Source organism: Cupressus sempervirens, chromosome 9, assembly GCF_028749045.1.
Source record: "Cupressus sempervirens isolate cs-2001-9-10 chromosome 9, ASM2874904v1, whole genome shotgun sequence".
Classification (NCBI taxonomy): Eukaryota; Viridiplantae; Streptophyta; class Pinopsida; order Cupressales; family Cupressaceae; genus Cupressus; species Cupressus sempervirens.
This window is the reverse complement of record NC_143126.1, coordinates 436,063,494-436,078,341: the sequence shown is the minus strand read 5'-3', so window position 1 is coordinate 436,078,341 and position 14,848 is coordinate 436,063,494. Positions and strand designations below refer to the sequence as shown.

General features: G+C 36.6%; 1 protein-coding gene across 1 annotated transcript in view; it reads left to right on the top strand.

Annotated features, from left to right (window-relative positions):
- The window catches only part of LOC149539170 (uncharacterized), a 350,582-nt gene extending 336,178 nt beyond the window's left edge, over positions 1-14,404 (top strand). Inside the window, exons 14-19 of the mRNA XM_089800496.1 lie at positions 12,398-12,463; positions 12,570-12,649; positions 12,732-12,819; positions 12,917-13,027; positions 13,619-13,736; positions 13,865-14,404. Coding sequence (XP_089656622.1) covers positions 12,398-12,463; positions 12,570-12,649; positions 12,732-12,819; positions 12,917-13,027; positions 13,619-13,736; positions 13,865-14,010 — 609 coding nt within the window. The 3' untranslated portion in view covers positions 14,011-14,404. The remainder of the gene's footprint in view (positions 1-12,397; positions 12,464-12,569; positions 12,650-12,731; positions 12,820-12,916; positions 13,028-13,618; positions 13,737-13,864) is intronic.
- The last annotated feature ends 444 nt before the right edge of the window (positions 14,405-14,848 follow it).

Here is a 14,848-nt window from a genome sequence, read left to right as displayed (position 1 = left end):
ATTCATTTCAGCATCTGGGTACTAGCTAAAAAGTTTTGATAATTCATTTTGGCATCTGGGTACTTGATCAAAAGTTTTGATAATTCATATTAGTAGTACAGGGTCGATTTTTGCTCTGGCATGTTAGTTTCAGTTGGTCAGCGTGGTAGTTCATTATGGCAAAATTGTTAAGAGATATAACCCTGTGGAAATAATGGGAATAGTCACAACAAAAATTCAAGCTTCAATTGCAGCAGTTCAATGATTCTATGTCAAGGAAATTTGGACATGCTAGTGGATCATCATCTTCTTCTAGAAAGGATCCATTGCCACTAGACAGGAAAACGGAAGTAATTAGCATACTTGAGGAGTATAATACTCTTCCTCAATATGTTAGGGAGAACTTTCATTTCAAAGATTACATTGACATGCATCCAAAAATTTGTCATAAGGTTAAGCTTGCAAAAAAGGAATACCATGCCATAGTTGATGATATGTTTTCATGTGAGAAAGAAGATTTGTGTCAAACTATTCATGTTCATGATAAAAACACCATAATGGATCAGTCACTTGCAGGGTATGCAGAAGAAAGGCATGAAGATGTGTTATCATTTGAGTTGCAGCCTATGAAAAACAAAAATCAGTCATCATGTGGGATTCTTAAAGAAGAAATAGCTCTAGATCAAGAGGAGACACATAGCACACCATTGATTCATCAAGTTGATCACAAAATGGAAGAGATTACAATCATGGATCAGTCCATTAGGGATGTTGAAATCATGTCTCCAAGGTCTGATACCTATTCTAATTTTTGCAATAGTAGCTCTAGTCATGTGGTATCATCCATTTCACATGAAGGTGATGAGGTTGTTGAGTCTTCCTATGATGGTACTCAGGTTAAGTGTGTTGCACATGAGATTTATATTGTGGATTCAAACCACAAAGGTTTTGATCACATAGAGCTGAGAAGGCCAAGATGCTTGCTGCCCAAGCAAGACAACACTTACAAGAGGTCAAGGAAAGATGCAATCAGCTTGATAATGCAAGAAGACAAAGAGAGTCATACATTAGATCCTTATTTCTTCCAAGGGAAGAAAGTGAGGATGTTGAGCATACAAGGGAAGAGCTTCTTGAGGTAAGTCCACAAGAAGAGCATGTTGAGAAGTGTGAAGAGGAAAAGAGTTATGATTTAGAAAACTCAGTTTGGTCTAGTTTGCATCATGAAGTTTATGACGTTCCTCTTTTAAAGAGCCCTTTAAAGGCTCCAAACAATGATGATATTAGTTTCACACTTGATGGACCAGCCACAAGTGTTATTTTCATTTGTGTGGAATGGAACATTATTGATTCTGATTTGGTTAGTCATGCATCATCTACAATGGAAGGACAATTGTTAAGATCATATGAAGCATCTTGTCTTAAAGAGATGATTAGGGAGGAGACTAAGAGGCTGCTTACTAAGAAAATATTGCATTTTGATAATGTTTGGTTTGTTTGGCATACTACACTTGGAGTTTGTTAGTAATGGAAAACATATCAGTTATGGAGATAGAGGTATGGATTAGATTTTGGGCAGCTAAGGCAGTTAATGGGACATGTTATATTCATTTGAACACACCCCATGGACCAGCACCTTTAGAGGAGTCACCTACCTTGGAAGCAAAGGCAAGAGAAGACCGCAAAAACATTGTGGAAAGGTATGAACATATTTCTGATTTTCTGACTTTGAACAGCAATTCTCTTTCATCTCATGAGTCAAACTTTGAACCTTGGGTTGGTTACATTCAAGTTGGGGTGTTCAAGTGTGAAGTTGATCTTTCCCTACCAAGAGTTGATGACATATTAAGTTGCATACCTAGTGGACCAGCCACAAAGAGCATGTCTTTGTTGAGAATTAGAAACATCTCTCAATCATCAATGGGTTTATCACCTCTTCCATATGATAGGGCAGCGATGTACCTTTTGATTGAAGATTCAGACTTTTAAAATATTACATTGGGCTTTCAAGATCAGAATATAAGGGACTTCGTTGGTTACATGGTTAAACAAAACATTTACTTAACAACCTTTAATGAAAGCACACTAATTTGTGGAAATATAGGTAAAGTTGTAGCAGCTGTTTGGAAGAGTTGGAAAAGTATTCAACAAACTTTCTTTGCCGATGATTGGCTCATTTGTGAATTCCTAACAGCATTGGTTGTTGGTAGTAATTGTGGCTTCATTTGGAGTGAAATTCTTAGTTGGTTAGATGAGGTACAATTTCACAACAGCAACATAATGAGTATCAACATGCCGGAGGGATGTGTCAGTGCAAAATTTGGGATCTTGGTATCAACATGTGTTGGGCATTTCTTCAGTGGATTCATGTTGAGTTGCTTCACTTTTGGTATACAGATGTTTACATCAAAGTAGCGCAGTGGTTGGGTGGAGCAATATTTCTCAGATCGATATGGGATTCAAGAATTGATAATCCTACAATGTTGGGTACAAATGACACATGCTTTGGTTTTTCTCATGATGGCAGACATACTTTATCTTCGAGTTTGTCATCTACATCCATTGATATGGCAGTGGTATCCTTGTTGATTGGTGATTCCATAGTCTTCGATTCCTTATGGACTAGTGGTTGTCCAAGCTGGAATCATTTACTACTTGACACATTTGTTGTTTGGAATTGGTATGATGACGTCTATGATATCATTCGAGTTAGTGGTCAAAATTATAGCAGCATTGTTAGGTGGTCATGTGGGTTGGAATACTAGTTTATGAGAGTTCACTTTCACACCTTGCTAGTCTGCTTCATTGTATGTATGTTTCATGGAGTGCGGTTGAGATACTTCTTCATCTCATTCAGTACATTTGGTATTTTGGTTTGGGATCCGGGCCCTGGTCTCATTGATACATTGGTGCTTCAGGGTCCTAATGAATTGCTTTACAACTTGTGGTTCACTAATATTTATATCAGAGTGACGAAGCATCAGCATGGTGGTTCCCTTTTGAGGCGGATTTGGAATCCTGGAATCACTTGGATTTGCAGTTCAATAGTTGAGGATGTGGAAGCCAATGTAGGCTTACTAGAGTTTCCGCCTTTAGTGTTCCAGTTTGGTTCTTTCGGAGAGCAATTCATTGAGGAGTTGACAGAGTTGGTACAGTATTTGATTGCTCTTCCTTCAGGGGGTTTTCATGAGGCTACTTGTTTGGGTGCAGTGCAGGACAATGTTTCTAGAAAATGGAACTACAAACCTTCCAGGATGGCTTCGGACCCTGGGATCATTCTTGGTTATGGTATGGACTTGCCTGATGTTTGTGGAGTTGGATTAACATTGCTTGAGGACAAGCAATCTTTGGGAAGGGAGGACTATCATGCCCCCAATTTCTGCCCTTCCTTAGTGACAACATTTCTAGCAAGGTTGGTCTATTCTCTGGTTCCCATAGGCTAGCAGAGTGTAGAGGGAACCAACCCAGGGACTTTGAGAGTCATGCATGAGCTTCCCAAGTAGTTTGGAGCAGTAGACAACAACTTCCTACAATTTAGGAGAGATTCCTAATTTGTAGGGATTGACTAGGAGTTGTCTAGGAGGCATTTGGAGACCTCGGCGAACATTTTGGAGACTTAGAGTGCATCTCTTATTTTTTAGGAGGAACTCCCAGTTCAGTTACAGTTCTCTCAGAGGTGCACACAGCAGGGGAGTCATTGGGACTCAATTTTGGTTGATTGAGGCTGTCTCCTCCTTTTTAGGAGCATTCTTAGATTTTAGGGATGGACTACCAGTTGACAAATCTTGTCTGGCATCAATCATAGACAGGTGACAAGGTCAGATTCATGTTTGATTGGTCATTTTGGGCCTTTTGGGACCATTTGAGAAATATTTTAATATATTTAAATATTTCCTAAGTTGGTGATTAAATAAATTAAATAAGGTTAAGTGTTAGCCATTTTAGAGTAATAAGGGGTTTTTTGGCCTCATCTGGATGCGCATCCTATGGTGTGATAGCTCGTTGGAAAGGTCTCAAAATTCTCTAAATCTTTCTCTTTGGTCTCAAGGCATTTCAGTGAATGGAATTCTATCTATGAGGAAAAAGGTCATTTTTTAGTAACATGACTACTTTAAAATAAGAAATTATAACATTTTCACTACACAACACCACTTGGAGACACTTAGGGTTCGATTTGCAATTGACAGGGGGTGATAAGGAGATGGAAGCTTCATTCTAAGATCATCTTTTGCAGATTGAAAAACTTGTTTTTTGTGAATTGGCTCTGAGAGAGCAATTCTTCATCTGGGATGCAAACCCCAAGTTTTGGACTGGCTGGGACGTAGCCCTCAGCAGTTATTGGCATTGGATTCTTCAGACAGTGTGCGTTGCTATCAGGGATAGAGTACACCATTCTTTATTGTGGATTTAGGTTGTAGATTTATGGTTTCAGCGTTACAGATTGATTCTTTCAGCTGGGACGTGATTCCTTGCAGTCTTACGGCTGCCATTTGCAGCAGTTTGGCATCATTGTTGGATCTAAGCTCCTTGGAACTGCATTGGATTTATTATTTGGCTTTATAAATCAAAAATTTGCCTGGTATGATTTATAGCAATTCTGATTTGGCTCTATGTTCTTATTTATTTTCAATCTCCTCTCATGTTTATTGTTCATTATTCATTACTATTATGAAAACTATCAAAAAACACAAAACAAAAACAAAACCTTTTGCAACTTCTGTCTATTCTCAAAGACCATCAAAGAAATCACAGGAAAATATAGTTTATTAATTTAAAAACTACAGCAGATCAGCAAGGGCATCTATCAGGGATCTTTCAATTATTGTGACCATTGTTAGTTGACAGTGAGTTTCGAGGATCTTTGAGGTGGACTTGCTATCTATAGTACATTTATTTTGGATAATTGTTATATCTGGCAGTGTAGTGGTGGCATTGGTAGTTGGTTGTCATCTACATATGATTGAGCTTTTTGTGGACGGAGTTTATATTTATTGATTAAATAATGAGGCTTCATTATTAGTACTGCACTTCATGATGTTTCGTGTTATAATTTGGTGTTGTGAAATTGAAACCTCTTAAGTGAAAAGTGTGAGGAGGAAGCTAAGTTGCACAATTGATTATAAATATGACTCTATTTGTGAGGTATTGACATCAAATTAATTGTTATTTGCTACTTAATATCTTAGGGTTCAAATGTTATGATTTCTCCATTCCATTGTTGAAGTATAGCAGAATCAGAGTTTGCATTTCAAAGAATCGTTTGAGTCTACCAATTTTGTGGTTGTTGTGGTTATGAAGACAATTGTTTTGCTAGTGATACAATTGCAGTTGGGGAATTCATTTTCATTGATTTGTTATTATCATTATAGCATCAAAAATCTCTGTCTAACATGAGTTTTTATCATCTACAAATCAATATTTTACACCTGCATATTGGATGCCTAAGTTATTGCATTCCTACGTGATTGTTTTAGAAGATTGAATTGCACATTGGGAGGACAAATTGCCCTATCAGGCTGCCTGAGCTTGATGCCAACTGAAGACATTTTTTCTACATTGTTCGAATGCCATTCTTGGTGGGCTGAAGACACACCCTAGGTGTGAACACCTAGTGCAGAGGTGGGTTGTTTGGACTGGCCGTGTGGAGTTTAAAAGCCAATTGTTAGCACAGATGTTGAGGAGGATAAGTGGAGGGAGGCATTTGTATTCAAACACATTTACTTTCGTTCTACTACAGACCAAAGTTGAAGCTTACCAAGTTTTTCTCTTAATTACAAATTGTAATTATTAGTAGTATTAAGCAATAATTTGTATATCTGAATTTATGAGTTGTACAAACATTAGTAAAATGCATATAAAATTGTGTATTTCACTTTTTCTTTTCAACATTTGATATATCTGTGAAAATATAGATATATTAATAAATCACCCGAAAAACATGAAATACCAAAAATACATGATATCTCTCAATCTCAACACAATTAGTTAGAGCCAGCTTGGGCTTGTTACACTAGTATCAAAGCGATTTCTTGCTAGCTTGCAGGGAATTGGGTTTTGATATTATTCAATGCATTATGGCTCGGAGATTCATTTCAGGTAAATTATACCAAAGTAACGAGACTCGGACTTGGCTCGGACTCGGCAAGGGTAACTCGACCCATGACCTATTTCGAGCTCCCCAATGACTTAGCAATGACTCGGCAAACTGACAAAACCCTTGAAATTTTGAGATTTTTTAGGATTTAAAGAACATTCCATGCACTCATTACTGAATAAAGTTTAAAGACACAATAACATCATGAAATAAAAGGTAATTTGATCAAATACTTAAACATACATTGATTACATAAGTGCAAAGGTAAATTGCTAAATAGTAAAATACTAAATAGTAGCTAAAGGAAATAGAAAACATAGATATATAAAACCCATGAAACCAATCAAAATGTATATCAAATTCATGAAATCCATTACATCAATAGTCATCATGAAATGTTCCAATCATGTTAAGTTAAACAAAAAGTTAAAACAAGACTATAGCTATGCTCCTAGTCCTCATCCTCATCCTCAACCTCAGCCTTAGTATAATCTATAATATGCCTCCTAGTAAGGCATCTAAGGTTGGTCCTAGATGATTGATTAGCCATAGCCTTAGCCTATGAGGTGCCTCTAGGATCAATTGTAATCTCTGCTAATGCCTGTGAGGTGCCACTAGGAACCACTGTAGCTCTTTGCTCCTCTACTGCCATAGTCACAGCCTTAGCCTCTCTGTCTGCCTCATCAACCCACTCTAGGTCCTTAGTGGAATTGTAGCCTCAGTGATCCACTTAGACTCTGGATCAACCTCCTCTAGAGTAATCAGAGAGGTGTCACTATCCAAAATCTCCCTAATCCTAATGCGTAGGTTGTAATGCACAAAGACTAGTTTATTTATTTTCTCCATAGACAACCTATTATGCCTCTTTGAGTGGATGTGCTCGAACATGCTCCAGTTGTGCTCACATCCAAAAATGCTACTTGGTTGGCTCAATATGCGAATGGTGATTTGTTGAAGGTTTTTGGTTGAAGGCCCAAACATTTGCCACCATCTATCTGAATTTAGAAAGTTAGAAACTAAATAGTATATATGTCCATCACTGCATATTGTATAAGGCTTAAGCTGCAATTTTTACTTGGCTATAGTTTTGTACAACTTTTGCAAATTTGACTTGGAAAAAGGGGCCCCAATGCATTATTATAGGCATGTATCTCAAGCAATATATTTGTGGCATTAGTGGCCATCTTCAATATCACAGTGTATAGGCCACTAAGAACTTCATCATTTGCCTTGAAATCATCACAGAAACGGTATGTTGGATTGAGGTAATAGGTTGCTGCATGGATGGGTCTATGAAGCTAATTTTTCCATCTCCTATCAATTATGTCCCAAATAGGGCCATACTTGTCCTCAACTCCTACAAGGGGCTTAGTGATCTACAAAATAATTAAACAAAAAAATAATTTAGTGAATGATGAAACTTTGCAAAGTTGCACAATGAAAATAAAACAAAAATATGTATGAGATAAATTAATTTATAAATTTTAAGACTTAAGCTTTTAAAATTTAAATTACCTCCACAATCTCCTTACATGGCTCCCAAAAACCTTCATCATAAATGCATATTGTTGCATCTATCCCTGCAGGGGTGGTGGCGAAGGACGAGGAAGTCCATTGTGGACCAACAAACATGCACCTCAAAGGTAACCTTGAACTCAACGAGGATTTTAGTGTGATAAAATTAGAGGCAAATCTTGTGATACTGGGACGAGTTAACTCCTTTCCCTCTATGTATTCCCTTATAATGCTGAGGACCAAGGCATGATTATAGATGAACTTGAAAAGGTTTTTGGCCTTAACAACACATGATTTCACCCATTCAATCTTGCCAATATCCTTTAACATGAGGTCGAGGCAATGGGTTGCACATGGAGTCCAAAAGATTCTTGGGTGTCTCTCCATCAAGAGTTTTTCAGCAGCAATTTTAAATTAGTTAATAAACAAATAAAAAATTAGACGTGTTTAAAAACTTTTAATTTTCAATATTTAATGAAAAACTAAAATTAAAAATTTAGAAACTTAGAAATTAAAATTTTACTTGCAGCAACATAATTGGTTGCATTATCAGTCACCGCCTGAACAACATTCTCTTCCCTCACCTCCTTTATGACCTCCTCAATAGCCTCACATAAGTAAGTTGGATTTTTGACATGTGAGGAAGCATCTAGAGACTTCAAAAACATGTTGGATCATGAAAGTGAAAATAAAACAAAATAATTATCTTGAATAATCAATAAAACAAAGTTTTAGTTATTCAAATATACATTAAATTTTAGACTTTGAGAAGTAGAGGATGATGAATTACCTTTGCTAGAAACAAGAAAATTTAGGAGAGTCCTATTCCTCCTATCTGTCCATCCATCCGTCATAATGGTATACCCTCTTTGGCTCCAAATATTTCTATGGTCCTCCAACTCAAGTTTCATCTTCTCAACTATTTCTAGTAAGAGGGGGCCACTCAATTCATCTTTAGTGGGGGCTTTAAACCCCGTACCACAGATGGAAACCGCATCAATCATCCCCTGCCAATAAGGAGCCCTGTTACATTTATAAAAATATTAAAATTGGCATATTTAATTTCAACATCAAGTTAAAATTATAAAATTTTATTTTCAAAATTTAATTTAAAAAAGTAAAAGTAAAACTTAAAACAATCAAATATAAATGAAGTTGAAGTACCTAGCTGCTATAAATAGAATGTTGTAGAAATACCCAAACTTGCAAATTGCTCTTCTTCCAACTTCATGTATCTCCCTATTCTAGCCCAAGCTCTCAAGTGAGGGTTGTGCACCAAGAGTGGAACGTGGTACAAAAATATTGTCCAACCTAGATTTTCTTACTCTACAACAAAAGGTAATGCCAGTGCTACTATCAAGGGCAGCGCACTAGCAGGGCAAGGAATAGATGTAGAAGCAATACCACTAGCAGAAGCACTAGAACAATAGGGGGGAAGGGAAGAACTTTCTCCAGCACAACCTATTGAACCTAGGGGTGTAAAACTAGATACATAAGCAATTCCAGATGAGCGTGGATGGGAAGGGCAACCAATCTAAGAAAACTTTGCTAATTGTTTTTGTCTTAATTCCTTTTCTTGTTCATATTTTTCTAAGGCAACATAACAAAAATGTTGAACCTCAACAGTTGCAACCTTACAAGGCTCAACATCATGACCACATGTGCCAACAATATGGTATTTCAATCTATTTATCCCCCAACTATTAATGACCTTACAAAATAACCATTTTGTTTAAGTTCTACCTCTACCCGGAAAGTCTATGACGTACTTCTGATACTAATCCTTTTTATTGCCTTTAGAGAGTTTGGATTTTTTAGCTGGAGGAGCCATTATGAGTAAAGAAAAATGTCAAGGTTGCTGCAATAAGACATTTTAGACCAAAAATTACCATTTAAGCATTGTATTTTATGAAGATCTAAAGTAAAACAAAACCCATAAACATACAGAAAAAATTCATCCAAGAAACCCATAAGTATAGAGAAAAAAAGTATCTAAATTCAAAAAATCAAATCTTACCTCTTTGAATTGAGTTGACAAGTGTTGAGAAGAGCTCTTATAAACTCCTTGATGATCTAAATGCAAGTATATGGCTGCTCCAATCTCACAAATGCAAGCTTTTCTTCTCTTCCTTTCAGCTGGTTGCAAAACAATGACACTCTATTTCCCTTTCTTCCTTTCTTTCTTTCTTTTTCTCACAATAGAGAGCTATGAAAGCCCTTTTAGCGTTATAAGAAAAAGACAAACAAAAAAACTATTAAAAAAGTAAGCATTTTTAATATTTTAACTAAGTCGGACTGCTCTAGCCACGGTCGGGTCACGGGGGTCGTGACCCGTGAGTCACAACTCGACCCTCGATTTAGGTGAGTCAGGCAAGTCACCTGGCTTGACCCGTCGAGCCTTGCTTGATTTGCTGACTCGGGAGAGGGAGACTCACCTAACTCGCAACGAGTCTCTTTACTCTGGATTATACCCGCATAGGTCACACATCCCCAACAGGTGATGGAAGACCTAAGATATAGTTTGGTACTATGGGCGACTGGGGTGTTGATAATTCAAGATGTTCAGCTATTACAGGGCATAAAGATGTTGGCATTGATTCTAAGGTTTATAAAGAGGTCCAGGAGACATTGAGGGATCTTGCGCATGGTCAACACTATGTTGTTGAGCTGTTGCAATAACTTTCTGACACGCTGCAGCGTATTGCACTCCCTTGAGGCCGAAGTAGGGAGTGAGATGCTCATGATGTTTCTATTTTCACAAAGGTCCCCAGTAGATGTCAGGTCCAAAGATGGCGATAGGATTAAAGTAGAGGATCGGACCAGGATAGCTAATAGAGTTGACAAGACTAGTACGTATGATAGGCCATAGAGGCCTACGTTTCTAAGACTTGAGGTAGATGTGGTCCGTACTGAGACAGAGGGTGCACCTCTTGTAGATAATGCAATAGAAAACTTTGCTAAGTGGGATGCTCTGTCGCAAGCAATCAAGCAGAATTCTTGACGTAGAAGCAAGAGCATTCTAGAGGTACTCATGCTCCGGATAGACAAAGGCCTAGCCAGACTGATTTATGAGAAGTGGCTAGTAAGATGACTTTAGAGCACTTCGACAATGACAAAGTGATAGCTTGATCTTGGGACCATAAGCTCGACACATATTTGGGTCCTAAGCTGAGGATAATTGGAGGGAGGCGTTTGTATTCAAACACAGTTACTTTCTGCTGCAGACTGAAGCTGAAGATTACCAAGCTTTTCCTTTAATTACAAATTGTAATTATCAGTAGTATTGAGCAATAATTTGCATATCTGAATTTATGTGTTGTATAGACATAAGTATAATGCATATGAAGTGTGTTTCACTTGTTCTTTTCAGCATTTGAAACATCTCTGAAATTTTATATATATATATATTTCAAAAATTACCAAAAACTGTTGGATAGAGCCAGCTTGGGCTCTTTACAAATGCAAAACATTTCAAAAAAGGAGTGTCATTCATTGTGTAGTCAAATGGACAAGAAATTAAGAGACCACTATTCTAGATTGTCGAAGTCAATCATGTTTCTTCCTGATGAAAATATATTCAAAAAAGTGGAAGCATTTGTTGCCAAATGTGCTACTGCAACTAGATGTGATGGGACTGTTGCCTTGCAAGGAAGGGCTCTTGATCTAGGAAAATCTAGCTCACAAGATCATACCCATAAATGTCTCAGCAGCCTTTGTGCTTTTGTTAGAAGGGTCCTCACACTAGTTAGCACATATGTAGAAAACTGTAAGTTATAACCAAGCAAGCTGTACTGCTTAGCTTGACTTGTCTCTAGAAGTTGCTAGTGGTTGTGAATCTACAATAGTTGAAATTCTTGCTGGTTCTTTCCTTCATGAACCTTGAACCAGTGCTATTTATTAATATATCGGTGGCTTGCCACTTTCGCCATATATATATATATATATATATATATATATGAGCCATCATGAACACAACAAATGCTTCTGTATAATAATTTACCTAGCCATCATTTGTAAGAATATGGTTAGATCAGGAGATAGATAACACGTGTATGTTTTAACTTTTTATATGTCATGTATAGAACTAGCATGATAGAAATTTGTTGTTACCATTCTAATTAGCTGGTCTATATTGCTTTCTTTATTTCTAATGGTAAATTCTCACTTCGTATATTTTAACCTCTATCATTTGTAAAAACCATTTCTTGACATAACCTAATTAAATCTCTTCAATTGTCTTGCCCCTTGGGTTCTACTCGGGGCCTTGAACTTTTGGCATTTGCGCTTGACTAAGAAAAAGCAAGTGCTTGACATTTTTACTTAGTAAACAACTCTCTTACAATGATCTCGTGACAACTACCCAAAACCAAGAAAGAACTAACATGATCGCTGAAGAAACAAATACTAAGATTTTGAAATAGACTGCTGACTTAGTGTAGCTAAAGCAATGGAGTAGGATGTACATGTTGGAGTGTTTTGGAAAGGGACCTTTGAAGTGAAATTTATGTACCTACTGTATACATGTACTTTGATCTGTCAAATAAAAAAGTACAAATTGCAAACTCAAATCGCCCTAGGCAAGTTATGAACTGGATTGAACTCAGTTTCCTCTCTTAATATTTTGTACGAGTCTATTCGTTTTTTCTAGAAATGTTTTTTTTATCTTGCTGATAAAGTCTATTTGTTGAATGCAACTAAGATGAAGTGCACCCACATGAGATATTGTGTCCCTCGAAGTTATTTATAGTTAAACAATCTTTATCTAAAATGCAGTTAACTTTCTTGTAGATAATTTGTACATTGTATAATCAGGTGTTAGATGATGAAGTCAGAAGATTGCTTTGTCCAGACAAAATTACTTCAGAGCAGTGGCTGGAGGTTTTTTTCTTCAACTATGCTCCTCCATATTTGTTACATTTCATATCTTTGTTAACAAGTTGTTCTTGTAAAATTTGTGACTATATTGTATGTATGATATTAGTAGGTCATTGAAACTGCACATCGTATTGGATTACGAAGCACTGCTACAATTATGTTCGGCCATGTTGATCAACCTGCTCATTGGTGAGTTAACAGGCTAGATCCATAGCTGAAGTCTCTTCGAATGCAACTAGTGATAACTATATGCATTATTCTTTGGATGTAGGGCAAAGCATTTTATTCAGATTAGAGACCTACAAAAAAGAACTAATGGTTTTACAGAGTTTGTGCCACTACCGTTTGTCCATATGGAGGTAAAAATGTTACTTCATGGGAGTTGCTGCCACATTTTGACTAATAGAAAGATATAAAGTTACACTGATGTGTGTTTACATAAGAGTTGAACTACAGGCTCCATTGTATCTGAGAGGAAAGGCTAGAAAGGGACCAACTAAAAAAGAGTGTATACTAATGCATGCAGTTGCACGACTTGCTCTTCACCCATTCATCACTAACATTCAGGTAGGAATATCCACAGTTAACAAGCATGCTTTTGCCTTTAGAAGTTATGAATAACGTTTTTCTGTAATTTTTTAAGAATCTTTGTACCAAAACCGGTTTTGTCTGTATTTTTGGGAGGGGAGTTGAAGGACATGGTTTTGCAGATGGCGAATGTAATAAGTTACTTAAATTTTGGTGATGATAGGGGATAACGATTAAAATGACTAAAAAATAAAGTAAAAGAGGTTGAATTTTCAAATGTAAATATCATATGCTGATAACTTACTGTGATGTTGAGATAAGTAATCCAAGGTCTTCTGAGACATGGTTAATAAATTTTAGTTTTGGTGTTTTTATTGCAATGGATATCATAATCCATGAGATTTGCAAACGTAGCTAAAAACTAAACTTTATTTTTATACTCGTCATTGTTGTATACTTGTGCAGATGGTCAAAGTAGCTTCTATTTTATTAGTTTACTGGTACTTGAAAGAAGTTTTAGATCCTTTAAAATTTCTATATTTTATGGTTTTTTAAGTTTGCCATGTTTTTGCAAGTCTTATAACACTGGGTTTAATACTTCATTGATAATTGCTTGATTGTTTTGTCTAGGCCTCATGGGTTAAAATGGGACCAGTTGGTGCACAGTTCTTGCTTTCTGTGGGTTGCAATGACATGGGTGGCTCTCTTATGAATGAAAGCATTACTCGTGCAGCAGGAGCTTCACATGGTAGTGTCATTGTCATTATTAAAGTTGGAAGTATTGAATTACAAGTCAAATATTCTCATATCGATTGACTTTATTCTTGTGAATTGTATCATCCATTAAAAACATCCCATCAATTATTTCTAATGCAGGAGAAGAACTACATCCTATGGAAATGGAGACGATAATCAGTTCAGTTGGAAAAATACCCCAACAAAGAACTACTTTGTATGGAAGTGTTTCCCATGATCAAGTAGCAAAGTCTCTTTCTGCTCATCCAATGGCTAAATGTCAATAGAAACTGCCTTAAAACCCGAACAGCTGTTGGGAAGGATGCTTTTCAGTAGCTTGATTATATGTCATTGCTGGAAAAAACTTCTGTTTTAATGGATCGTTGATGTTCGTTTTTAGTATCCACGCTTTTGATGCTTGACATCCTAATTTAAAGTGGAATTTGACTGTTGCTCTGTTCCTTTATTCGGAATTACTCATCAGTATCCTGCAATGCAATGCTGACATTCAAGCCGTTCGCTTTAGTATGTTGACCTCATGTACAGATGACGATTCAAGCATTTTTATCTCACAGCTCAATCTTCACGAATTCTGAATGTAACTATTCCAACACACAATTGTATACTCAGCAACTTTTTGATGGGTAAATTAAATATTTTCCGTGCAAATTAAAATGTTAAGATGGCTACCGGTTTTGGATAATTTGTAAGTAGAGTTAAAGAGGAAGGCCTAATCTTCCCTACCAAGTTCGCCTCCATCTTAACGTGGCTCTAGCTTAAGTTCCATCTTTAAAGGAAAGTTTCGCCCTCAAAGATGAATAAATTGTCGTTAGAAATTAATATGCTAATTGTGAGAAGTTGTGATTAGAGTAGAATAAAACTGTAGTCTCTAATTAAAACTCATTTTAGTCTAAGATTAGTCTTGTCTAATACCCTCAGTTTGTACCTAAGATTGTAGATCTGACAAGAGGTATAATGATTATTTGTTCAAGAGATGAAAATAGAAAATTAAGGGGATAGATGCATCTAAATTCCACTTTTTAAAGGCACAACTTAATTGGTTATTTAAATCAAGAAACCTTTATCTAAGCTAATTGGACTAAGCACGCTTGATTGTGGAATTGA